The sequence below is a fragment of the Poecilia reticulata genome, linkage group LG6 (genome assembly GCF_000633615.1).
Source record: "Poecilia reticulata strain Guanapo linkage group LG6, Guppy_female_1.0+MT, whole genome shotgun sequence".
NCBI lineage: Eukaryota > Metazoa > Chordata > Actinopteri > Cyprinodontiformes > Poeciliidae > Poecilia > Poecilia reticulata.
In genome coordinates this window covers 21185541-21213250 of record NC_024336.1, presented here as the reverse complement: position 1 = coordinate 21213250, position 27710 = coordinate 21185541, and the positions used below count along the sequence as shown (strand labels likewise).

At 41.6% G+C, this 27710-nt stretch overlaps 1 protein-coding gene across 1 annotated transcript; it reads left to right on the top strand.

Annotated features, from left to right (window-relative positions):
* Positions 1-27317, top strand: lamb1a (laminin, beta 1a). Its single transcript, XM_008411807.2, has 33 exons — positions 1-122; positions 1335-1549; positions 2754-2895; positions 4172-4245; positions 4638-4826; positions 4957-5020; positions 5105-5307; positions 5417-5537; positions 6469-6657; positions 7248-7424; positions 10973-11085; positions 11242-11321; positions 12511-12646; positions 12949-13107; positions 13221-13348; positions 13573-13693; positions 13876-14068; positions 14993-15136; positions 15929-16160; positions 16244-16407; positions 19302-19526; positions 19909-20126; positions 20261-20357; positions 22111-22480; positions 22552-22736; positions 23138-23379; positions 24176-24385; positions 24460-24604; positions 24751-24958; positions 25067-25208; positions 25295-25471; positions 25550-25709; positions 26670-27317. Exons 1-33 carry the CDS (start codon positions 92-94, stop codon positions 26807-26809), a joined length of 5394 nt encoding a protein of 1797 aa, XP_008410029.1. The 5' UTR covers positions 1-91; the 3' UTR covers positions 26810-27317.
* Positions 27318-27710: the final 393 nt, after the last annotated feature.

Sequence of the window (27710 nt, the reverse complement as noted above, 5' to 3'; positions counted from 1 at the left end):
AGCCCACCGGATCCTCAGAAGGTCTGCTGGGGTCTGACAAGTTCTGGTCCCGGTGTCTGGAGGTTTTCATCGGTGGTTCTGGTTGTGGATCATGTTGCGGCTGCGGCTCGCGGTACTGCTCGGTGAGTAAATGTGACTCGGTTCTGCAGAGGGTTTTTTTTCCCCAGACAAGCCCTAGAACTCAGTGCCGGTGATCTGACCTGAGATCAGCTGCAGCTTGGAAACTTTAATTTTCTTCAACTTTCAGTTTCAAACATATTAAAAACTCCATGGAAAAAAAAAAGAAAAAAAAGTTTTCTGGAACGGGCTCGGACTGGTTCCGAACCGGAACAAGGTGAATCCTGACACAGATGTTTTCAATCAGGGACAAAGAGAAAATTTAAACGACTTTAAAATGAAACTTCAGAGAGAGTGGACACAAATCTTTGGAGTGCTGAAAAATGTTCAAGAAACTTTTTTCCTCTGTCGGCTGAGTTTAGATCAATTAATCTGTTCGGTTTGAAACACTGATCTGAGATTAGAAGAGGAAAAAATGATAAAATGTTTAAATCAGCTGAGTTCCCAACAAACTTCAACGTTTTTAAGTGGAGTTATTTTCAGAGCTTTTATGCACAAATATGCATAATTTTTAATGACCCTACTCAGGTCTTTGTATGTTTTATTATTTTAACATTATACATATTTTTTCTTGTATTATTCTTCTTTTTCTTTTCATCAACTTATTTTATTATTTTTGTACAGCACTTTGGTGCAAATTTAAACCTGTTTTAAAGTGCTATATGAATACATTTGACATTAAGTTGACTATTAATGTATATGTTTTTACATGCTGCTGATTGAATTTTCCCACTGTGGAACAAACAACTATATTTCTACTCTAAATCTGACCTGGGGTCAGCCTAATGGAGGATAAACTGGGTGTGAATAGAGAGATCCGTCTTGTTGAAAAGAGTTTATACATAAATCTGATCTCAGAAAATTTTGATGGAGCAAACTTACATTTTATTCAGCTCTTGTCTCTGCTTGGTCTTTTAAATATTCAACTCAACAATTTAAAAGAAATTCCTGACCTGAGATCAGTCTGATGGAGCAGAACCTTATGATGCTGTCTGAAACTCAGACGCGTCTCTCCCCTTCTCCAGTAATTTTAGGTGCTAGATTTCTATTGACCAATTTAAACTCAGAGCATGGTTAGAAGGTCAGTGGATGTAATTGTAGTGGCCAGCTGTAAATGCATCCACCTTCATCCTGCTGAGTAGTATCTGCTCCTCGTCTTCAGACTATCATCTGCTTGAAAGAGCCGGTCTGAATGTAATCCTGGCTCGTTCTCTCAGCTCTGCAGGTTCTCACCTGCGCTCAGGAGGGCGGAGACTCACTGGGCGGGGCCCCAGATGACCTCAGCCTCCCAGAGTTTAGCGATGTTTGCACTGAAGGCAGCTGCTACCCAGCGACAGGGGATCTTCTGATTGGCCGAGCTCACCAGCTGCTGTCCACCTCTACCTGCGGACTGAAGCGTCCAGAACCGTTCTGCATCGTCAGCCACTTGCAGGTAAAAGACAAGTTTGATACTTATTTTGCCCAAATGGAGTTGGTCCTTCAAGGTCGATGAGTTTAGGTGCCGCTCTGTTGATCTGATGGTTCCAACATCAGGACACTGTAACACCAGTATCCTTTGTCACACCAACCGGCCTCATTCAGTCTCGCACTATGACGAAATCTGCTCTACGTCGTGACCTTCAGTCTTGTTGCCCTTTGTCATAGGGGAGCAAAACTTGACTTTCACAAAGATGGACATGTACATGGACAGAAATAACGAGTACAAACCAGGTGCTAGGCCAGTCTTAAAGTTAAAATTCATGGTCCAGGTTAAACTTTTAACTAAACTACTAAGGATTTCTATTAGCTTCTTAGTTTGAAAATGAATGAATGAATGAATGGGCTTCTTTGAAAGATTTGAGGGCTCTAAAGTTGGTAAAGGAGCCTCTCTCACCAGACCGTTTGAGTCTCTTGGGAAACAACCTGCAGTTTCTGACCTCCTGCAGACTTTCCGCCTGTCCCTGGGATGGACTCTCTGTGTGTTTGGTTAAACTGTGTGTGTCTGTGTTACAGTCTGTGGTGTTTCCTGTGTAAAACGATCTCCCTATAAGGAGGCCGAGAGTCTGGCTGCGGGCAGATGTTTATCCAGATGTTTCAACAAACAGAACAGCGAAAAGGTCCAACACTCTCCATCCAATCTGATATGAAACCAAACCTTTCTGGGACTTTTTTTTTTGTCAGCATAAACTGCTCGTACTAACCCTATTGTTGGTTTCAGGTTCGATTGCATAAACTGTTTGAACCTGATATGTTAGTTTTGAGTTTTAGACTCTCAGTTGGTGTCAGAAGGGTCAAAGGACAAAGAAAATATAAGCAGCAGCTGTGGCTTAGGATGTGTTTGAGGTCTGGTTCTGCGTTTTGGAGCAAAGCACTGAACTCCACGTTGCCTCTGATGCACTTTTCAGAATGTTTGTGATGGAAAAGCTCTTTGAGCGAAGACGATAAACATCGGATCAGGAAAGTCTTATTCCAACAAATGAGGTAAAGCAGTGACACATGTAGAAACCTCCCAGCTTGAAGGTGTTGCTGAAGGTTTAGTTTGTTCTCAGGAATCTTTGCTTGAAGAGTTTTATCTCCACTGACCACCAGCAGAGAGGAATCCGAGGAATTTAACTCCCTGTTAACTCTTTGCCCTCCCCCTCTGTTTTTTTAACCAGGAGGAGAAGAAGTGCTTTGTGTGTGACTCAGCAGCACCATATGACGATGAGCTGGCCAATCACAACCACAGCCACCGAATTGAAAACGTCGTCACCACATTTGGCCCCAACAGGCTGAAGACCTGGTGGCAGTCCGAGAACGGTAACGATTCAGTTGTGTTGTTCTGTCGTTCAAACAGAAGATATGAATGTCTGAACCAGGTTTCAACCTCACAGATGGAGGTCAAAGCGTGTTTCTGCAACTGCTCAGATGCTTTACAAATTAAACGTCTCCTGTAATACCACAGTGATGCCACTAGGGACAGTCTAACAAAAAGTGGCTCAATCTGCTTTTGTTTCATTGTGTTTAGGTCTTTAATAGGCTTTTAATTTTCAGGACCGACCTCTGAAAAGAATCTGTTAGGAACTTAAGGGAATATTTATAGTTTCTTCTCTGAGTCAAGCAGTTTGCCTACAGTCTGACTGCTGGGAATGAGAATTGAAATGTCCTGTTGTTATTGAGCTTCACTAACAAACCATAAGAGTCCTTGAAAAAAATTGCCTATTCGATTCCCTCCCATTTATCAATAATACTCTCTTGAGGAGAATTTCAGTCTGGTTTCCATCCCCATCGTCGTACGGAAACGGGATCTGAAACAAAATCCTCAGGGCAGCTGGTTCTAGATCATTACCTATTCTGAATCTCATCAACTTATCTCCATGGCTTTGTACATATTTAGATCAAAACCTTTTACGTTCTCATTATTATGGGCCACTAACTAACCTCTATGTTGTACCCTAGGTCTCCTTATGTTCACCATACAACTGATTTCTCTTGATAATGTCTTCTGTAATTTCAATATAACTTCTCCCTGACATATCGACAAGCTCTTCCCTCCAATCTACCCGTTTCTGAGTGTCTTTAAATGTCTTGTGGACACTTTGCTAAGACAGTTGGTAGGATTTCAGTATTGACATTTCCACCATAAGTCCTTCTGAGTCATTCTAGACATTGCTTTTTTCGTACACAGCTCATAAAAATAACAGTCTACTTAAATCATGTCCGTCTTTTGCTAACACCTAGCTGTATTCCCATATTTAATCACTCCACCGTCACCTCCTCGAACTGCAAATTTCATCTTGGTGGCACTCTCTCTCACATATATTAACCTCAGTGAGTCCAGAATACTATGGCCTGTATCACTACTAAAACTCAATCCACTACTCATGCCACTCCAGTTCTTCAAGAACTTTATTGGCCTCCTGTAGCATGCTGTATCTATAATGTTTCTTCAACAACCCATGCTTTGTTATTGCATGAAAAGCAAGAATGTTGTCACTGAAGTGTCTATCAGTAACCATGTTGGGGCTATTGACGATCACTCAACATTTGAGGTTGGTTGTTTCATACAAACTGACTTTTATTTGTGGCTCTTCAGGTCTGGAGAATGTCACCGTCCAGCTGAACCTTGAAGCCGAGTTTCACTTCACTCACCTCATTATGACCTTCAAGGTGAGCTCCTCACACACCAAAGGCTTCCTGGCAGTCTGAGTTACTGGAGATAGAAATCAGAAATTCTGAGAAACTGGGTGCTGAGCCCAAGTGGGGTGCCATCCAGCAGGAGGTGGAGACATCTGATTTGATGAAGCAGAGTTCAAGTGTTGATGCTGGTGTGGTAGAGCAGATGGTCAGAACCTTTGAGGAACCATTAAAATGGTCCAGATCTTTATGCTTCAACCCGGCTCTATTTTTAACTTCTGCTTCCTGCTGATTTCTTGAACCAACAATAAGTAGAAATATGGCCATGCCAGCACTGCTGATTATTGGATGAGCTCATTGTTTAGCTTATTTAGACAGTCAGATGAGTTTTGGACGCGTCATCTTTACCTGTTCTCTTTCATCAGACGTTTCGACCAGCTGCCATGGTCATTGAGCGATCAGCGGACTATGGAAAGACCTGGCAGGTTTACCGCTACTTTGCTTACGATTGTGAGTCGTCCTTTCCATCAGTTTCCCATGGTCCGATGAAGAAGGTTGATGATGTCATCTGTGACTCTCGTTACTCGGACATTGAGCCATCCACTGAAGGCGAGGTACTGTAGCTCCTGAAAGCATTTGGAGGCAACTGAAGGGGCATTTCAGTGTCCTTACCTGATGATCTGTTACTGTGACCTTTTGGTGCTGCTTGGTTGTTAGATTGAATGTTAATTGTTCTTCTTTTAGGTGATTTACAGAGTCCTGGACCCAGCATTTCGTATTGAAGACCCTTACAGTCCACGGATCCAGAGTGCGTCTCCTTGAATCAGACAGTTTAACCGGAGTCTCAGTTAGCTAAAGGTTATTGATCTGTGATTATTGCCTCTTTGTTCAGACTTGTTGAAGATCACCAACCTGCGGGTTAAGTTCACCAAGCTGCACACACTCGGAGACAACCTGCTGGACTCTCGGATGGAGATCAAGGAGAAGTATTACTACGCCATCTATGACATGGTGGTCAGAGGAAACTGCTTCTGTTACGGACATGCGTCTGAATGCGCCCCTGTCGAGGGAGCAGGCCAGAGCATGGAGGGCATGGTGTGTCCTCTGGTTTTTGCCTCCACAGAATCTCTTAGCACAGTTCAATTCAGTTTCAATTCTCTTTGAGTATGTAATGATTATTAATTATCCGTCTTATGTTTTTTAGGTTCATGGTCACTGTATGTGCAACCACAACACTAAAGGACTGAACTGTGAACAGTGCGAAGACTTTTACCACGATCTGCCCTGGAGACCAGCCGAGGGGCGCAACACCAATGCCTGCAAAAGTGAGTTGAGTCCTCATGGTTCCATACTGGTGCAGAATGGCCTGCATGGCTGTAAACTGGTCCAGAAGAATCCACTTGTGTGTAAGCCATTTCCATTTGTCTAAACCAATACAGTCTCTGTAGCTTTAAAGTGGTCCAATAATGCCCATGTAGATCTCCAGTGATCCAAAGTGGCTTCACTGATCCGTCACTGCTGGTCCACATTGAGCCACTCATTCATTCTTTATTGGGTTCTGATGATAATTGAGATGTAAGTTTATGATTCTGCCAGTGGTCAGAATCACTTCATCTCTTTACTGTCTTAATAAAATCGAAACGGCTAATAATCGGATAAATCTAATCTGAAATGGCTTCTATGGCACGTGTCAAACCCAAGGCCCGCAGGCCAATTCTGGCCCGCTGTACCTTTTTACCGTATGTGGCCCTCTAGACTTTGAATTACATCAATAAGTCCCTCCAGTTTTTCACAAGTCCTCAAAATTCACACAAAATCAACAGATTCCCACGGTACTGCATTTTTTCTTAAAGTTGGTCAAAATGTTGGGTTTAATTGACTGTTGTCTCAGCCTTACTTGGTGTAAAGTTATAGTCCGTGATTTATATGGCAAGTAATAAAAAGCCACATTCAACCTCGTATGTTAGCGCTACTATCATAATAATTTCTTCTAAGTATTTCTGAATTGGCACCACAAAATCTGTGATTTTGATTACGAAAAGCTACAAAAAGCAATCACAAAATCCTGGAGGGACTGCTACTTATTAACACTTTAACTGTTAAATGGGTTTTATCAATACACTCTGGCCCTTTAAGAGCATTCAGATTTTTGATATGGCCCAAAATGAAACTGAGTTTGACATCCCGGTTCTACGGTGAACTGGACATCAGATTGGTGATGAAAGCTCCTTCTTGTTCTTCTTCTTTGCTTTTCAGAGTGTAACTGTAACCAGCACTCGGACTCGTGCCACTTCGACACGGCCGTGTTCATGGCCTCTGGAAACGTCAGCGGAGGAGTTTGTGAAGACTGTCGGCACAACACGACCGGACACAACTGTGAGCAGTGCAAACCGTTCTATTATCAACATCCGGAGAAGGACCTCAGAGACCCAAACATCTGCCAGCGTGAGTCTACCTGTTTTCATTCAAATCTAAACCCGTGAAGATTTTGAAATGACACCAGAGTCCAGCTGTTTCCTGAAGACTCTGAGTCGGTGCAGAGTTCTGACTTTAGAAAGAACCAGTATCCTCTAAGAGCCACAAATCTCAGCGGGGCGTTCAGTTTCTGTGCTTTTCATTTCAAATGCTCTTTTGTCTTTGTAACATGATATTATATTCTCCGCTAAAGTCCTGAGTCCTGATCAGATTTCAGACACTCAGACGTTTTCATGAAGGGAGATGAAAGGATGAATTTAAGACCAAACATTTAGGAATGTTTTCATGTTGGAGGCTTTTGATGTGGTTTCATCCAGGCTCAGACCTGCCTCACAGATCATCTTCTCACCTTTGCTCAAACAACAGAATCACACTTTTAATCGTCCACGTCTACAGCCTGACGTCCTGATGATCACACTGAGGCGCATATGGAAAAGCATCCAGAGATTTAGTTTTGAACATTTTTCCATGTCAACAGAAGGTTTCCCCTCTTGCTGACATGAAGCTAGAGTTCTGCGCCGCTGATATTGACTGGTTTGCTGCGATTTGCTTGTCTGCAGCCTGTAACTGCGACCCTGTGGGCTCCCTGAATGGAGGAATATGCGACGGATTGACGGATGTCCGAGTCGGTCTGATCGCCGGTCAGTGCCGGTGTAAAGTCAATGTGGAGGGGGAACGTTGCGAACACTGCAAACTGGCGTACTACGGGCTCAGCGACGAACCGGAAGGCTGCAAAGGTATGAAAGGCTCACATGAAGGCTCAGCTCATTGATTGTTTCTCAGAGATCCTCACAGACAGAACAGACTCACTGATAAATCATTCACATGTCATCAGGCTGAACTGACTTGAGATGCTTGATGTTGAAACAGGGTATAAACATTCCCCTTTTTGGGTCCAAAGAGTAAAACCCGAGGTAACAAGCGTCAGAACAAGAGGACATGTAATTTCCTAGAGGTTGTTGAAACCTTTCTGTATGGAGTTTGCATGTTTTCCTTGTACATGTAAGGGACTCCAGCTTCCTCCCACAGTCCGAAAACATGACTGCTACCTTAACTTGTCTCTCTCTATTGTCCTCATGAGTTTGAGCATGGATATTTGTTCTGTGTGTTGGCCTGGCGACCTGTTCAGGTAACCCTGCCTCTCTGCGATCCTACAAGAATAAGCGAGTACAAACAATGGCTTTGATACTATGAAGATACCAACGGAAATTTTTTATAGAGTAACCAAAGGATCCCCAACACCTGTAAAAGCCTTCATGCAGAATAAATGAACGAGGTTATCTACCTGCAGAATAATGTCCATTTATCTTTTAGAAAGTCTTCATTACCAGTGAAGTTAAAATAAAATCCTGTTGGAGGAGTTTTAGTCTAAATGTTGCCAGTGTGAAAGATGCTGTCCTAAATAGTTTTCTGATAACACAAATATAGAAATAGAAATATCCTTTATTGTCCCACCATGGGGAAAATAAATGAACAAGATAACATAGCATGAACTTGTATCTGAAATTTTAATGCTTGGATGAACGTAAGTGGTTTGAAGTACCAATATTTTAGATTTTTATTCCTACCATACATGTGCAGTGAGCTTAAGAGTTTTAGATCAGATTTTTATTTTCTTGTGCATCTACCAAAACAATGTGGGTTCTTCTCTTTGTTTTGTTGTCCTCTGAAATATCCCACATCATGTCTCTCAGATTGGGAGAACAGACACCATTCAGAAATACGCCATGCTCCAGAGAAGGTTGGAGTGTTTGCTTAAATGGTGCGCAAAGATTTCCAATGTGGCGCTCCCAAACTAACGTACATTTCTCCCCTTTGATGGATGCAGGTGTGACGCAGTGAGGAGTTTTTCTGGTCAGGAGGCATAGCTGCAGATATCAGTCAGATCATCTATGATCTATGTGACTCGCTGAACATAAATGAGTCGGTGTGAAAGCAGATCCGCTTGGGGGCGGGGGGATAGATTCTCACTTCTTCTGACTTTTACAGACGTTTCCTCACTTTCTCTCAACATACAGTAATAGACAGGAGATGCAGAGGGGTTGGATCTGAAGAAGGAACCTGTCATAGGTTTATTTACACCCTAATGCACCGACACACAGAGGCAAGGTTTTAATGAGTTTGCATAGGGCTGTGGACTCTTTAAGTCAGTGATCAACAGTGGTGGAGAAAGTACTCAAAAAATTTACTTAAGTAAAAGTACAAATACACAGACAAAAATGTACTTAAGTAAAAGTCAAAGTACCACATTAACATTTTACTTAAGTAAAAGTAAAAAAGTCCTGGCTTTTAAAAATACTTAAGTATTAAAAGTAAAAGTACTTGCTTAATGCATCACCTAATCGCTAATATCATTAAGTGTACCAAACGTATTTAATTTCAATACATCAGAAATTTGCCATTTTAATGAACAATACCACAGATAAAGCATGTTTTTGTTGTGTTTACTCTGTAACATAGTTTCAACTTAGATATGTGATTCTATGCATCATAATTTCAGGGATGGAAACATCTCGTCTCCTGTCCTAACATAACATGAACTTCACTTTTTTTGCCACATATTTATTTTGGAAGAAATCCAACTGGCAGAGGAGGACATGGAACCAAGGAGCCACGTAGCAGAGTCGTAGTCTAGACCACTGAACCCAAGACCAAATCAAAACCAGCACCCCATGCTACATGACAATAAAATTAAGTGCACCTATCAAAACTGCTTCTCAAATTGATCTGAAAGATCCACATTCCCATAAAAACACCTAGATATTAAATACTTAGAGCTGAAATAAATTTAACCAGTGACAATTCAAACTCTTCTTCATTCTGTTTTGCTTTCATCTCTGTGCCACAATACACAGAGGTCTCCTGCCATCCCTAAAAAAATAACACCCTGGGCGGTTGCCCATATTGCCAATGTCAGAAATAATAATTGTCTGCACCATTAAACATAGCAATTAACAACGCTCAACTATGAACACTGTCCAAGGCCCAATAAGCAAGAAGTAACCAAGCAGGAGGAGCACCGTGACTGTTCTCATCCTCCCTCCTGCTGCAACGTCTTCCACCATGACAGGTGACGAAAACAAAGAGCAATGAGCATGCTCTGCGTTCTTACGTTCTTGTTTTATTTATTCGCCAATTAAATATAAAGATATTTTTAATGAAATAAAATAGCTACTGCAGTGTACGCAGAGCATTACAAGAACAAAGAACGGCTCTCAGTGAGGCTTCAGCACTATAGGACTTGGTCAAGATCCGTCCAGAAGAATCGGATCGTTCCTGAAAGTCATATTACTATATTGCACTTTGGTCACAGCGTTGTCCCATATATGCAACACCTCAGTCAACACCTCCACACAGTAATTCAGTGCATGAGTGGCAACCTTTTTTCATCGCAGATGCAACATGTGTCTCAGTCAGTACAGCTAGCTTTGCTAGCATCACGTCCACAGATCTTACCTTTCTTTAAGCTTTCCTTCCAAGTGACGTTAAAAATTGGACGAAGTCCCACCGTCTGTGAAAGCGAAGCGCTGCTGATTTTACATGTCGCCATATCTTATGATTTATGCAGCGCTATTATATTACTGACGCTCAGAGGAAACCACTGCGCATGTCTGGAGCTCCGCGTGCGAGTAAAGGTGGAGCCGATGGGTGACAACAGACACTGAGTCACGTTATTGATCGGATTTTACGGCGCCACCTTAAATCCCTGAACTTCACATTTTAACGGAAAAAARSASMAMSSSRMYTKGRWKKWAMSRRKWAMSSSRCAGTTTTGTAGAAATGTAGTGAAGTAGAAAGTACAGATACTTACTGTAAAATGTAGTGGAGTAAAAGTAGAAAGTCCCCATTATTAAATCTACTTAAGTAAAGTACAGATACACGAAAATTGTACTTAAGTACAGTACTTCGTTACTTCCCACCACTGATCAATTTCTCCCTGGGATATGTCAGGAAACAGAGACTGAAGTGAATGAAACAACAGAAATGACTAGATGTGCTAAGCACGGTGATGGTAGTCTCGTGGTTTGTTGCTGCTTTCCATCAACAACGACATTCTCTGAAACATCAAAAATCAGCGATCTTAGGAATATACTTGTGAATAATTAAGGATGTCGGAGCATCGGCGAAATCTCCACAGAACAACAAAAGACTGCAGGAGAGATAATCAGGATTCTGGGGAGCAAAACATAATTCTTAAATCCTGTATTTCAAACCTAGACAGAAGCAGCTGCTACTGGATACATTTAGGATGTAGACTGGGACTGATGAGTTGTGATGGTTGCAGCGTGTACCTGCAGTCCCCTGGGTACGGCTCCGGGAGGAAACCCGTGCGACAGCGAAACGGGAAGCTGTTTCTGCAAACGTCTGGTGATCGGGCGGGACTGCGACCAGTGTGTGGTGAGGAAAATACTCCGGTTACTCTGCACTCAGTCAGATCGCGGTCCTCAGAGGTGGCGAACTAACGCCAGAGAGACACGATCTGAAATAAAACGGGGGGAGTTTCAGTCAGAGACACTGGAGGATGTGTAACTGGGCGTACTGCTGGGTCTGCAGGATGAACACTGGGGACTCAGTAACGACATGGACGGCTGCAGACCCTGCGACTGCGACCTGGGAGGGGCTGTCCACAACCGGTGAGTCCATTTTAATACACCCGCACCAATTATTAACTCTAGAAAAGAGGAAGGGTGGGAGAGTTTTTTTCATAAAGATGGATTTTCTGGATGCTAACCTTCAGGTTTAACGCTGCAGCAGAAGTTCTGCTTGATCTGTAAACACCACTCATTGTATCATGTGGTTTAAGTGGATAATACGAAACCCACTTAAGTATCAGTTCTTAAAGAAAGGCTCAGTTTTTATCCATGCAAAGAGAAGGTTTTATTGCTCTTAAACACCAAAATGTACCTTCTTTTACTCATTAAGCAAACAATGTCAGCAAAGAAGAAAAACAGTCCGCAGACACGCTCTGTCTCTTTAGCTAACACACTTCTCCTTGGCTTTCACTAAACTCTGATATCAGCCTCAGAAATCTTTGTCCCATTCCTCACTTTCAGTCCAAGTTCTCCCTGACAAACCTTACATAGACTTTCATGTTTTTCTCTTTTCATATCTCCCACTGAGGTAACACTAGTTCATTTTCTGATTATACGGACATATCAACAACAGTAACACTCTTGCTGATTGTGACATATTTTGCGTCTTATTAAACTTCTTGTAGCATCTTATGGTCAGACATGTTGGATGACCTGTGCATAGTGGCAGCTGTTTTAAATGCAGCTCTCTGTACCGTGGAACAACTGGTTGCTTGAAACCTCGACCAGACCACTATCAAATGAAGGCCACTAGAGTTGGGAAAAAAAATCATTTAAATAAACAATTGGGAGCATTAAGCTGCATTCCTGAGGCTTAAACCGAGTAAAATTTAGGGTAACGATGTTCAAGTTTAGCCATTTTAAGAGGAAATCAATAGGAATCTCACCAGGAATCAATGTTGTTGTTTTTTATACAAAAATTTAAAAGCTCTTCAGTTTTTTACTTTGTATTTATAACTTAAATTTCTCAGTGTTTTCAAAATTAATGGCTCATATCTTTAAGTTCAAATTTGCTAAAAAACAAAAACAAAAAAACAAGCTTCTGGGCGTGTGACTGATCATCATGGCTGAACTGATGAGACGGGATCACAGACCAAATGTTTGACTGTACAGTTCAACCATCAAGAAGGAGATAAAATTGCTGAAATAAATCAACCTCCCTGACGGAAACAAGCAGGTTTTTGTTGCGACAAATCAGTTTGTGTGCTCGTGTGTGACTTCCTGTCTGCAGGTGCGATCAGGTGAGCGGTCAGTGTGTCTGCAGGGATCACATGTTCGGCCGTCGATGCGATCAGGTGGAGTCCGGGTTCTACTTTGTTGCTTTGGATCACTACACCTACGAGGCTGAAGACGCCAAGTTTGGACCTGTGAGTTTAACCTCTGACCTTCTTATGTGACGAAGGAGGTTTAATCCTACGTCACCTCTGGGAAATGAAAAAAGGTTAAACATTTAAGAAAAAAAACTTCCTAGAGTTCTAACATCTACTTTAAAGTTGATTCCTAAAAAGAAAAGAAAATATTTGCAGCAGGATGAAAAAAAAATGCGGTAAATTCTTGTTAGTTGTTTTTGTTACAGGATCTTTAAACTGAGACGTTTTAATTTCTGAAGCACTAAACATGGAATGAAAACAGAACTGTTTCTCTAACTCGTTTTCCTCTGTGTCTATAGGGAGTGACGATGGTGCCCAGACCCCACCCTCATGACCGCAGTCCCACCTGGACAGGCGTCGGCCTGGTCAATGTCCCTGAAGGAGCCTTCCTGGATTTCTCTGTGGACAACATCCCTCATTCCATGGAGTACGACATTCTTATCCGCTATGAGCCTCAGGTGAGACTCAACCTGTTGGTTTGATACCGCAAACCAGGAAATGCTGGAAACCCGTGGGATGCATCGTCAGTCAGGAAGATGCCGTTTCACTTTGCTGTGACGTACTTCTGCAGCTGCCCGACCAATGGGAGGAGGTTCTGATGATGGTAATGAGGCCTGGACCAATTACAGCTGACAGCCGCTGCGTCAACACGGTGCCAGACGACGACAACCAAATGATCTCCCTTCATCCCAGCTCGCGGTGAGTGAGTGAACAAAATGGAGCATGCAAAGGAAACCAGTTGGAAAGACCAGGAGATCTTGAACTCTAGCATTCAGTGCTGGATTTGGCTAACTTTGGAAACCCCACGTAAAAACAAAAAACAAGTCAAGTAAAACACCAAATTCTGGTTTATTGTTGTTCTTTTTAAAGATGGGATTAAAAGTCATGAGTGATTGAAGAGTACGCTGACTCTGCGTCCACAGGTACGTGGTTCTACCGAGAGCGGTTTGTTTTGAATCTGGGCTGAACTACACGATCCGCCTCAGTCTCCCGCTCTACTCGGCCCTCAGCGAAGTCCACTCTCCGTACACGCTCATCGACTCGGTGAGGAAACTGTTCACCTTCTCATTTCTGACCTTTCTTCCACTCAAAGAACCCACCGAGTTCACTGACTGAGTCATTTACTCAGAGTTTATCAGTGGTCCATGTCGTGCTAACCGGACTGAGACTGCAGGTCTGCGCGTGTTCTGGACCTCCAGCTCAGTGTTTTTCTCCCCGTCCCTCAGATCGTGTTGATGCCGCACTGTAAGAACCTAGAGATATTCACCTCCTCTGTGGGAGGGGACGCAAGCGCCTGGGAAACGTTTCAGCGTTATCGATGTCTGGAGAACAGCCAGAGTGTCATTAAAACTCCGATGACTGACATCTGCAGGAACTTCATCTTCAGCATCTCTGCCCTGTTGCACCAGGGAGCTAAAGGTACTCGGCACTCTGAGGAATGTCTCTACTTAACCCCGGACGCCGACCTTTGACCCAGCCCAATCAGGCTGACTGCAGGAATTCCCCTCAGGGTTTGACTTGAGCTCGGCTCTGATTCAGAGGGGATTATTCCAGTCACACCTCAGAAAAAACCAGGAAGAGATGCATGAAAACATTTTCAACAAGAAAACACTGTAAAAAAAAATCCTAGCATACATTTTTGGTTTAGTTTTTAGTGCAAATATCTTGAAATAAGACAAAGCTAACCTACACATTACTTTTCAGTGAAATTTCGGAGCTTGCTTTAAGTTGAAGATTCCTTAATATTGATGAAAAAGCCCTAGCTGTAAGTAAAACAATCATCCAGTGGAACAAGACAATTTTTCTTATAGTATTGGAAAAAATGTCTTGCTGCAATGGCAGATTAGTTTACTTATAACCTGTACTTTTTCAGCAATATTAAGAAGTTATTGACTTAAAACAAGCTCCCACATTGCGCTGAACAGCTAATGTTTAGCTAGTTTTGTCTTATTTCAACTGCACTAAGACATTTGCACTAGAAACAAAAAAAAAGATTTTTTGTTTTGCAGTGACGAAAAACTTCAGATTGACTTTTGTTCAAAATATCAAGATATTACTGATCCCATTAACAATGTTTCTCCTTTCCTCCCTTTTTGCATGCATCTGATTTCATCGCCTCTTGTTCTCCCACTGCCTCCCTCACAGCTGCTTTAACAGTGACCTGTTGTCTTTGCTGATCCCTAAAAGACTCATCAGCGCTCAGCCTCCAGCTTCTCTTCCTCAGCAAGACTCGACTTGTTTCCTCTTTAAATTCCCCTGAGCTTGTAAATTCTTCGCGTCTCTCCCGGGATGTGCAGATTTAGTGTTTTGAGTTGTCCCTTGTGTCGGACTCCTGTTCTCTAGAATGCCAGTGTGACCCCCAGGGCTCCCTCAGCACAGTGTGTGACCCCAGCGGGGGCCAGTGTCAGTGTCGACCCAACGTGGCGGGCAGGAACTGCGACAGATGCGCTCCGGCCACGTTTCAGTTTGGACCGAGCGGCTGCAAAGGTCAGACACCACTTCTTGAACAAACAACTTGTCAAATACGGATCTTTAATGTGATAATCAATAAGTGCAGTAAAAGGTGCAGCAGCTGATAGTTTCACACTTCTACACTGCTAAAGCAAAATGTTACCAATTATTTTTGGTCTAGTTTCTACTGCAAATATCTTGGTACACTTGAATTAAGACTAGGAAAACTTGCAAGTAACTTTTTAGTAAGATATAGGAGTTTGTCTTAATTCAATAATCCTTGATATTGATGAAGAAGTGCTATTTGTACTGGCAGATTAATTCACTTTTTATATGGGAAAGATGTCTTGCTATAATGAAATAATCTTCCAGCGAAACTAGCACTTTTTTAAAATTAATATTAAGGAATTATTGACTTGGACAAGCTCCTATATATATTGCTTGAAAAGTTACTTGCAAGTTATTTTTGTCTTAATTCAAGTGCACTACCGTATTGGTACAGTAATATGTTAGTACAACATGCACATATGTTTGTACATATGTACTAACCTACACAATAATTTTCAGTGAGATGTAGGAATTTGCTTTAAGTTGATGATTCCTATTGCTGAAAATGGGAACTAATTGCAAGTAACTTTTTAGTGAGAGATAAATATGTTAGTACACTAGTATATTAGTGTATATGTATTGCTAACATACACTAGACCAAAAATAATGCTAGACCAATTATTTTTGGTGTAGCAGTGGAATCTAGACCAAAACTAAATGGTGATATTTTGTGTTTTTGCGATGTGGCTGGAGTTCTTGACGTTGTTCTGTGTTTTGCAGAGTGTGCCTGCGACCCTCAGGGGTCCCAGAGTCCGATCTGCGATCAGCTGAGCGGTCAGTGCGTCTGTGTCGCTGGCGCCTACGGACGGCAATGCGACCGCTGCCTTCCGGGTCACTGGGGCTTCCCGACCTGCCGACCCTGCTCCTGCAACGGACACACGGAGAGCTGCGACGCCGTCACCGGCCGCTGCACCGCCTGCCGGGATCACACCACCGGACACAGCTGCGACAGGTGCGCCCAGGTGACCCGCAGGGACAGCATCTGGTCTCGTATCGGTTCCGTCTGACCTCACAGATTCTTTCCCACCCGTTCAGGTGTCTGGATGGTTACTACGGCGACCCGGTTCTGGGTTCAGGCGACCACTGTCGCCCGTGTTTGTGTCCCGACGGCCCAAACAGTTTGCGGCAGTTCGCAGGAAGTTGTTACCGTAGCGACACCTCAGAGCAGGTTGTGTGTGTTTGCAGCCCAGGATTCAAAGGTGGGAACTTTATTCACTCTGACAGAGCAAACAAACAAACAAACAAACAGAACTTAAAACTTTCTCCAAGTTTGTCCAAATCCGTCAGGGAAATTCAAACTGAATATTTTTACATAAACGTCACCTATGCGATTCTATACCTAGAAATATTGTGTGAAAACTAAATTCTTTCTGTACTTTTTAAAGAAACACATTTGAAATTTAATATACAAACATACAAACTCACTATAATCATCACCACATAATCTAAATAGTTCTCAAATTCTTTGAATTTTAACCCCTTAAATGTCAGCTCTAGCAATAAGACTAAAAAAATGCTTTAACAATTTTTTTTTGTTTTATTTTTGAAGGGGGTCTTGGTAAATTAGTTTGCAACATTGATCTGAGCTCATTTTTATATATATATATAAAAAAGCATCACCTGTTTCCCTTGAAAACAAAACCATTCTTGAAGATTCCCAGAGAAATAAATAGAGATACATTTTTCCAATCTTTTTCTTTTTCTTGAGTACCATTTCCCATCTTGTACAAATATGAATTTGGGAGTTTAAAAAATTTGCTACAACATTGATGCTGATTATTAACTTGACTTTTGTAGAAATATTGATTGTGATTATTTTTTGTGCAAAGTCGTATAGACGTTATCTTAAAACTGATTTTTCCACCTCTGGCATTTATGCAAATGAAGCACATGTTTATCTAATAAAAAAAAACAATACATTAAATTTTGACATCATGTGAACACAAAGTAGGGCAAGACATTAAACCAAAACAGAAGCTAAATGGTAATAGTAGTGTATTTTAAAACATGATCAACGTAAGTTTAGTTTAGAGTATTTCATTTATTTGCAGGAAATAAATTATTATGGTTTCCACCAAAAAATGCATTAACAGAATCAAAATGTTTTTGCCAAATTGAAACGGAGAAATTCAGAAATATCAGGACATTCAGTATAAAAACAATCTGCTGGGGGGAAAAAATACTCCTTTATGTTCTGTAGCTTCAAGAGGATCTTCTGTTCCTGCATCTTTAGGGTCCAGAGGAGTTCTTCTGAAGGTGTACAGTCAAAACCCGAGATCGTTGGACAACAAAAAATATATTCATTTTATTATAGTTTTGACAAAACTAAAAAAAAATAAGTTCCTAGCAGTTGGTTCAGAACAGAAGTCATAAATCCAAAGCCCGGTTATTATCAGACAAATCTGTTCAGCAGCAGAAACGTTTCAGCTGCAGCTGAGGAGGAAAAGCAGATCCACTTCAGAATAAAGACGAGCACTCAGTCCCAGAACCTGCCACAGTCACCAGGAGGATCAGGGAACCAAACTCACCAGTTCATGCTACCAGAACTCTGGTTTTCTGGCTGCAGCTTGAAAGCATCACAATGCGTCTGTGAGAGACCTGTGTTTATTTGTGGCCTCGGTCGGTTCATCACACACCACAAACATTCACTGACATCCAGGAGGTTCATAAACATCCTCCCAGTCTGACCAGCGACTGCTTCCAGACCGGACAGGAAGTCATGTGACCACTGGGCGGGTTGTTCAGGATGAAATCCAAAGTCTTGCTGCAGAACCTCCGATTGGTCACAAGAACTTTAAAACGTGTGTTTCTGTGTCGGCGTTGCTCCTCTCCTCTCTGTTTTCTATGTGCATTTCATGCATGACTTTCTAGCAGGTCCGTTAATACTTGTGTTACAGAGGAGGGAGCAGCTCTGAGCTCCAGATGGTCCTCTGAGGGTTGTTTTATGATCCTGACTTATGGTCCCTGCAGACGTGAAAAGCTTTTAATTTGAGGAGAAGCTGCTCTGTTATTCAGTCCGATGGAAACTCTGAGAGCGGGGGATGTGTTGAGACGTCAGGTCTGTTATTAAAGCAGGAAATAAGATGTTGAGGGTGAAATCAGCTGCTGACAGAGGCGTGAGTCACCAACTTTCTTTGTTTCCATCTGACAGCAGAAACACGGGCTGAGAGGGGATTAAATGTCTGCATGTCTGACCTAATCTCATCGCTTCTGGCAGGTTGCTTTGATGAAGGACTTTCCTGTAAAGTTGACCAGAGTAATACTGATCACAGCTTTACCAACAAAAACAACTGAAACCAGATGTTTACTTACCCTGTATTAATTGATGGATACATTTAAATCAGATTAAACCTTACCTGTTTTAGTTCAGCTCAACCAAAATATTTCTATTTGCTAAATTCAAAAACAATCAGATGATTTTTTTTTTTTTTGAGAATTTAGTTTTTTACGGTTTCTTTAAATTAATTTCCTTGGTAATTTTTACCTCCATGTAAAATCTTGACGACTGAAATAAAAACTGAAACAGCTGCACAAGGAAGCAGATGTTTGTCAATGGGGTGTTTCTCCATTTAACACAAAACTCGAATCCATGACATCATCGTCTGCGCTTCCATAAACTAAGCAAAGTTATTCAACTGAATATAACATTAAGTTCAGAAGGTGAAGATATATTTTGAGAAGCTTGTGGAAGAATCCCCACTCAATTTGATCAACCTGATTCCCCTAAAATAGAAGTTAAGACTGGAGATAAATGACTATCTGTGTCTTTTTGTACATTGACTTGTTTACCTGTATGAAAGTAAACCAGCTTTATTTTTTTCAAGAGAAAACGGCAACAGGAGAAGGAGGATTTTCTTGGATGCAGTGTGTCCAAAGATCAGGCTGGGGGCCGTTTGTGGCCCTTGAAGAGATTTATTTTACGAACTTCAGAGGATTTTGTTCTCTTGGATAATGACATAATGAATCTGTTTTTATCTGTCTGTGAGAGTTCATTTTTCTATTACAGTATGTTCTCTTGAACCCATTTTAAAACTCTGCAGAGATCAAGGACGCTGATGATCGGGTTGTTAACCAAACCTCCCATCCCCTGCAGGTGCTCGCTGTGATCAGTGCTCACCTGGTTACTATGGAAACCCCGAAGAGGCAGGTGGCCAGTGTCTCCCGTGCCAGTGCAACAGCAACATTGACATGCTGGACCCGGAGTCCTGTGACGCCAGATCTGGCGAGTGTCTGCGCTGTCTGTACCACAGTGAGGGTCCGTCCTGCCAGAACTGCAAACTGGGTTACTATGGCAACGCCTTGGTTCAGGACTGCAGGAGTGAGTGAAAGCGAAAACTTCCTCCACACCTCACAACACAACACAGAGAAACCAGTGTAACTGAGACAGAACTAATGAAAACCAATTGGTTAAAAATCCAGTATGGACTGGCTAAACATGAAAAATATCAAATGTATAATGTGAAGCAAAGGGTTATTGTTGCTGCTATATTTTGTTAAATTAAAATTGCAAACAATATTCAGATAAGTTTTTTTTATTTTTTTATTAGGAAACCGACTCTGTAGCCAGAAGTCAGAAAGCCAAGAAGTGAAATAAAAAAAAAATATAAAGTAGAAAAAAATTCAACATAAAAATGAAACATTCAGCTGAAACGTTGCTTAGTTGCTGATGAACTGTCCATAATTCTGTTTTGTGACCACAGAGTGTGTCTGTAATCAGCTGGGCAGCGACGAGTCCAGCTGCCAGTTCTCCACCGACTGCCACTGCGACCGCAGCAGCGGCCAGTGCCATTGCAGACCCAACGTGATTGGTCAACGCTGTGACCGCTGTGCGCCCGACACTTGGAACATGGCCAGCGGCGCCGGCTGTCAGAGCTGCGACTGCAACCCCGAGCATTCGTACGGGACGACCTGCAACGAGGTGAAGAGCTTTTCTGCTTCACTGAGGAAAATTCAGACTGAAGCTTTGCTCTCAGTTGTCAGACTTTAAGCCTCAAATATTCCCATCCTTGATGAAGTGATTGAATATTAATGGAGATGGTTGATTTCTCTCAGATCAGCGGTCAGTGCTCCTGCCATCCTGGCTTTGGGGGAAGAACTTGTAACGAGTGCCGAGAGCTGTTCTGGGGAGACCCAGAAGTCCAGTGTCATGGTGAGTTTCACTGGAAATGGATCAGTTTGGCTTTTAAAAGTCTGTTTACAGAACATCTAGTTTTATACTTCCTTTGCTGCTGAATTTCTGAGTTGTTCATAACACCTACACACCAAAGAAATATATCATTTTTGAGAGGAAAATATATATTTTTTTCGTTGGGTTTTTTTTTTATTTTATGCAAGGTAAAAATGAGTTTGCATGTGTGTGAAATAAGTGCAACCATAAACAGAGTTCAGACTCTCTTAGATTAACTATTTTGTCATGTCACATAGTTCAATCGATTTAAAATTTGCAGATAATCTCTTAGGTTTCCTGTGAACGTCTGAATGACCAGAGGAGATATGAGAGGACGTGGTGAAATTCTTCAGTTCTTCAATTTTTGAAGAGAAACAAATGTTGTTTTCTGTGAAATCTAGGATGAAAGCAGTAAATAAGAGTCATGGGTGAGTCCTAAAATATAGAAATAAATTCAGATCCACTGCTAAGACAGCAATGGTGTGGCAAGAGAAGAGCATATAGCGAATCTCCAGACTGTGGTCTGATAAACATCTGCAAAGAGTGCTGAAAATTCAAGTTGCAGCCAAAAAACAGACATGATTCAGAGTTTCTCTGAAGAGGAGTGGATTAAAATGACACACAGACCAATTATGAAGTCTCATATGGTGGATTTTTTTCTTAATTATTGTTTATATTCTGTGTGTGCATTAAAATGAATCTAAAATCAGCAAGGATTCAAATACTTATATAACCAACTTAAAGTGTTCTTCAAGAGCTTTTCACCCAAAATCCAAAACCAGGAACCCAGAGTTCAGACGCATTTTTAATTGCCCGTTAAAAACAACAAAAAACCCAAACTACTTCGTGGGAATGTCTGTGCTCAAAGAACGACTCTGCTGCAGTCGGATTGCATCCAGATGTTCAACGAGCTTCAAATATTTTTGCACCATGTAAACAGGACCAGATTGATCAGAACCGCCACATTACTCAGAAATACACAAAGAAGTTAAGTCGGTCCTTCACGCCAAAGAGTCGATGCTGAAAGTGAAGAAGCTTGTTCTTCAGGATGTAAGGATGAAAAGGAAGAATTACAAGCATGAAGTTAGCTGCAGCAGGAAGACACAAGTGTTGCAGGGACATATTATTACAAATGCTCTTAAAATCTGCACTTTGTGAGAGTCAGCGGTACATTTTGGGTCTTTAGTTTCCGACTGCAGATTGGAGTAGAAAAGTCCTGGTTTGTTGCTGTTAGTTTCTACATCTGAAAGCAGCTGTTTCTTAATTTGAACCAGATACAGAAAAACCAATCATTGGGTTGGATGATTGAAGTTTTAAGAAGAAACATGGCACACTTGTAATTTAATAATTAGGGTGTGGTCACACAGTGCTGTGGGATACCGTCCCATTCCTCAGCCGGTGTGGTTGCATTGGTCTCTCCGGGAAAAACGACACATCCAAACTCAAACTACTACAGCTCTTTTTCAGACCTGTTTGTTTTTTGTTTCATTTAAATGTTAATTGTTTAATTTATTACTGATATTAAAAATAGAAAAATGCACAAAGTTTTTCCATTCTTAATTGACTCTTGCGTATATCCACCTTGGGGAACCAGAGACCCGTACTTCCGATGTTGCTCAAGTCCTCATGTTACCAGGTCTTTCTTCTTCTTTTACCTTTCAAGTGGGTGAAGTTATGTGAGAAACTGGTGGATTTCAGCTTTTCAGAATAAAGTCATGGCCGTTTGTCTCCTCAGCGTGCGACTGCGACCCTCACGGCACCTTGGAGCCGCAATGCAACAAAGTGAGCGGCCACTGCGTCTGCATGGAGGGCGTGGCCGGGCCTCGCTGCGACGTCTGCGCCCGTGGCTTCCACGGGACCTTCCCAGACTGCCATCGGTGCCACCAGTGTTTCTCAGAGTGGGACAGCGTCATTGGTCAGCTGACCAATCAGACACACCGACTGGTCAACAAAGTCAACTCCATTAAAGCCAGTGGAATCAGCGGACCGTACAGGAAGCCTATAGAGAGCATGGAGAGAAGTGCTGCAGACATCCAGAGCATCTTGGACCAAGATCCGGCCTCGCAGCCTCTGACTGAGGTCCAAAACCTGCTGCAACAGGCCAGGTAGGTCAGACGGGACCCGATGTGAAAATGTCCCAGCTGGATGTGAACTCTGATATCCGTTTGTGTCTCAGCGACCTGATGGCAGCTTTGAGCCAGACCATGAACAACACCGAGGAGACTCTGGATCTGGTGGCTGAGCAGGGCTCTGGCATTAAAACCCAGCTGGACTCTGTGACGTCGGATGCTCAGAAACTGGAGCGAACGGTCCAGGAGCTGATGGACCAAGTGGAGTTCATCAAGAACTCCGACATCAGAGGTAAAGACTCGCAGCACAAAGCTTGTAGAGAGCTGTTGAACACGATCCTTTCAAAATTAAAGTACTAAAACTTACGAGAAATGGGCGGTAATCTGTTTGGCGATCAGAACTGGGTAAATTAAATAACTTTAAATGTTGACACTCYCTGATTAAAAGGTCTTTGCAACATTAAATGATATTTAGACTGGATCAGATCCATGTGCTTTGTCTCCCCCTGCAGGTCAATCCCTGAACTGATTACATTTGAGAAAATTGGTTCTGTGAGGGAATGGCATTTCAGACCAATTTTTTTTCCTTATGATCATCATAATTTGTACCAAAAACGCCTCAGTTATTTTGTTATAAGCATGGAGATGATGATCCTCTCAGATCTACACAATGTAAAGTCTTTCTGTTACCAGGGGCAACAGACAGCGTCACCAAGTACTTCCTGCAGTCTCAAGCGGCCGAGGCGCGAGCAAATGCCTCAACCATCAACGCCGGCAGCCCAGTTGAATCTTCTGCTGCCCTACGGCAACTTACAGAAGACAAAATGAACCAAACCAGGGAGGAGTTTCTGGAGAGACAGTCTGAGCATGCTGAGAAGCTGGACAACCTGGCAGGAGAGATGGAGACTTTGGACCTATCAGTGATCAGCTATAAGGTAAAGCATCTGCAGATTATACAGTCTGATTTATGTGTTACAAATAAAAGCAGGGTTTTTTAAAAGTAAGATATTATGATGATATCTATTTATATCTTATCAAATGCATTGGAAAAACACTTCAATTTTATTTTACAGGTAAAAACATAAGGAAAGATAAATCAAATGTGTTACAGAAAGTGGGAGAAAAAATATGAAGCTGTTTAAAACAAATGAATGTCTTGCAAACTCAACATTCACAGTTTAAACTGAAAATTGGTTGAATATTTACCTCTAGTGTGAACCACTGAGCTGATTTTATTGATGGTTTAAGTCCTGGTTCCAATATGTTGCATGGAATCAATCTAACTCCTGGTAGTCCAGGACTATCGTGTTCCACAGATCTTCTGTATTAGTTTTATTTTGTTGTAGAAACAAAATGTGTCAAATCTCCTCCCACCTTCAGTTTTCTATTGGTATAAGACCCGTGGATTGTACTGGTTGCATCATAGCAAACCAGTACAATCTTGAACTGCATCTTCAACCAAGACGCTGCTTTTCTATTTTTAGGGATCTCGTCTTCATAAAACACCCATTTCAAGGATATTTCCTTTCCAAGCATAAAACAACATGATCTCTTAACATATTTTTGATTTCTTCAGATAACTTAAGATCTTGGTAGGGTCAACTCCATAGTATGTAAATCAAACCTTACAGTCCTGCTGCTCATTTCTGTATTTTATTCAGAAAGTTCTTGTTTTTCACCAGATTTAGCATTTTATTGTTTGTTTTTTATGTCCTGGGTGGGTTTTTGCAGACCTGTGGCAGTCCATCATCTGGCCAAGACTCCTGCTGGTCTTCGCCCTGCGGCGGTCTGGGCTGTGTAGATCCTGAAGGTCAGCCCAAGTGTGGAGGAGAAGGATGTGACGGTGCAGTGACAGCAGCCAACAGCATCCTGATGAAGACTCAAGAGGCCGAGCAGGAAATCATCAGCGCCATGGCAGAGGTGGAGCAGCTCTCCAAGATGGTAGGTCTCTGGAGTCCTGGTTTGTGGTCTGAGCTGAACCGTGAGGGCTGTCTTCAGCTGGAGTCTCTCCTCAGGTGTTGGAGGTGAAAATGCAGGCGGATGAGGCGAAGCTCAGCGCCCAGAATGTCCTGATGAAGACCAATAGAACCAAACACAAGGTGGATCAGAGCAACGAGGAGCTTCGAAGCTTGATCAGACAGATCAAAGATTTCCTCACACGTATGTTTCCCCTTCTTTAAAGCAAGATCTCTATGTGTTCCTGGTGTTCAAAACCAGCCCTTGCGACATCATTTTAGGCAAAACAAGATACTTGGAGACAAAACCAAAAAGCTTCAGTCGAATATAAACTCTCATGGCCTTTCCAGAGGACGCTGCAGACCTGGAGAGCATCGAACTGGTGGCAAATGAAGTCCTGGCCATGCAGATGCCGACCACACCGGCTCAGCTGCAGAACCTAACGGACGAGATCCGACACAAGGTGGGAGAGCTGGGACACGTGGAGGCAATCTTACAGCAAAGCGCCGACGACATTCAGAGGGCAGAGACTCTGCTGGACCAGGCCCGCCAAGCCAGGTGACCCACTTCAAAGGTTTTTCAGAGAACTTGGTGAAGACACAACAGGATGCGGGTGGTATATTTGTTTCGCATGGACATTAAATGTACTTTTCTGTTGTTGTTTAGTAAGCAGGCGACGGATACGAAGGACTCTGCAGAGAAAGTGAAACAAGCTCTGGAAGAAGCCCAGAGAGCTCACACAGCTGCCAGCAGCGCCATCCAGCAGGCCGCCTCCGACATCCGGACCACCACCAAGCTGCTCTCCTCCGTCAGTGGCAGCTGCCGTCGATATTTGCCTCAACATACCTTCAAGTCAGATCTGATTAAAAAAAAAAGCACATATTGTGTTTTCAGGTAGAGACGGAGACGGCAGATGCAGAGTCAAAGCTGTACAACGCCACCCAGAGGCTGCAGAGGCTCGAGCAGGATGTGAAGCTACTCACCGATAAATCCGCAAACGTTACTCTGAGAACCAAGCAGGCCAATCAGGAAGCCGCAGACATCGGAAGGATCGCAGAGGAGGTCAAAAAGGTGGGCTCAGCCGTCTGACGGTTTAGTCTTTTCTGTAATTCTGCCTCTGCTGTTCTGACGCCCTTGTGCATGTTGTAGGAGTTGGAGTCGGAGGTGAAGCAAAAGTACAGCGCAGTGGAACAGCTGATAGATCAGAAAGCGGTGGGCGTGGCCGACGCTAAGAAAAGGGCGGAGTCGCTGCAGAACCAGGCCAAACAGCTGCTGCTGCAAGCCAGTGACAAGTTGCAGCTGCTGAAAGGTGATTTCACAAACATGATATAAAAAATGATCCAGTATGCCACTGAGTCAACATATTTCACTATACCTTGACACTGTTATACTTTATTATTAAAAGAAAATCTGCTCTCTTTGGTTTTGTCAAAAGTGGTTCAAAGAGAAGTGGGGGGGGGGGAAAATTATTGATGTATAAAATGAAAGGTTTTGGGATAGTCCATGGTTTATATAAGTCAGATCTAACGTTTCATTTTTCTAATTAACTGAAGTGCATTCATGTATCAGTCCTCTAATAGCATATTTACTGAACTTTTTCAGCAAAGTCCTGTCATCAATGGTATCAAAAGCTTTTTCTAAAGTCTATAAATATATTTATAAAAAAAAAAAGTTTGTCTATTCCAGCAGATTTTTCTTCAAACATGTAGAGGTAGAATGATTCTTGCAAAACCCAAATTGATTTCTACATAAAATGTTGTGTTTGTTAATAAACTGATCTAATCAGGCAACAAATAATCCCTCTAATTTTAAAAACGGAATACTTAAAGGTCACTAATTTGAGAAAAGAATGTTTTTCACTATTTTTATAAAGTGAAATATATATATATAATCAAATGAATTATTGATTTCTCTAATCTCTTGGTTGTAAGGGATTTTCTTACAAATAAGGGATATCATTTCTTCATTTTGTATTTTGGAAAGAAATATGAGATTGTTGTCAATATTTTTAATCAATCTTTGTTTTGGAGATATTTGGTGCAAGTCCTGGACCAACATGTACAGAAAAAAATGTAATTTGTCTACCATTCTCTTTTTCTCTAAAATTTCAGAGCTATCTTTAACAAAATCATTTGTAGAACTTGTTCTTCCTTTGAGTGCTTATTTATTTTCCATTTATTTCATTTATTTTCTTGGCTTATAATTTTTTTTAAGTTACCCAGAAAACACAACAGATGTCTGACGGAAAGAAAATGTTTTCTTGTTTCAGATCTGGAAAAGTCGTATGATGACAATCAGCGAACTCTTGAGTTGAAAGCTGAACAGCTGGTTGAGATGGAGGCAGCAGTGAAGAAGCTGCTGCAGGAAATCAGCCATAAGGTCACGCTCTACAGCACCTGCTCATTTTAGACCCATCGCATCATCATCCTGAGCCCAGTTACAAAAGCATATCCACCTTTTTATTACTTCAAATCTGTTTTATTTGGCTCTGATTTGTTTTTGGGGGGAGGCCAACGACTAGAAAGTTGCTGTGCTAATCCATGTTTAAGTACAATTACTGATTTATTCAGAAAAGACCAAAGAGTTTTTCATATTAAAAAAATTGTTTTTGTTTACTATTCTATATTTGATCTTTTAGTTAATTTTAGGATTGTTGCCAAACATATTAGCTTTAATATGAATTCCATTGTAAGACAAGTAAGATTTTTCTAAAGCTATTGTCTACAAATTTTAATCGACTGATTTCATTAACTTTGACTGAATGAATCAGTGGAAGAGAGAATAACTTCTCAAAACGAGAATGTTTTAACCATCTGACTGCAACCTGTTCTTTTACAGTTGTTCTGTTTTACCAAATCGTATCTTTAAAACCCAAAATAATTTTAATAAAATGTTTTAAATAAGTCATTGTGATGCAGTTGTGCATTGAGGTGTGTTTATCTGTTTGCGTATTTCTGTGTATAACAGAATTAGTTATAATACATTCACATATTTTATAATTTACCTCATTTGTCCTTTACCAGTCATTCAGAAGTTATTTATTTATTTCTAAACATTTTGAGTTAAAAAAATTCACCTTTAAAAAGAAAAGAAGCTTAAGGCAGGAGCCATGACTGAGAAAACATTTTGTTTATTCTGGTCATTCTTGTCTTTTGTCCCTCTAATATTAAGCAGCAGAATCATATCAACAGAGTAATTTACTCAGTTCATGAGAAAAGAGACAAAGTAAAATATTCTCCCTTGTAGCTCAATATGTTTAAAAAATAGAATAAAAATTGTTTTGGGTGTATTGGAAAAATATGTAATATCC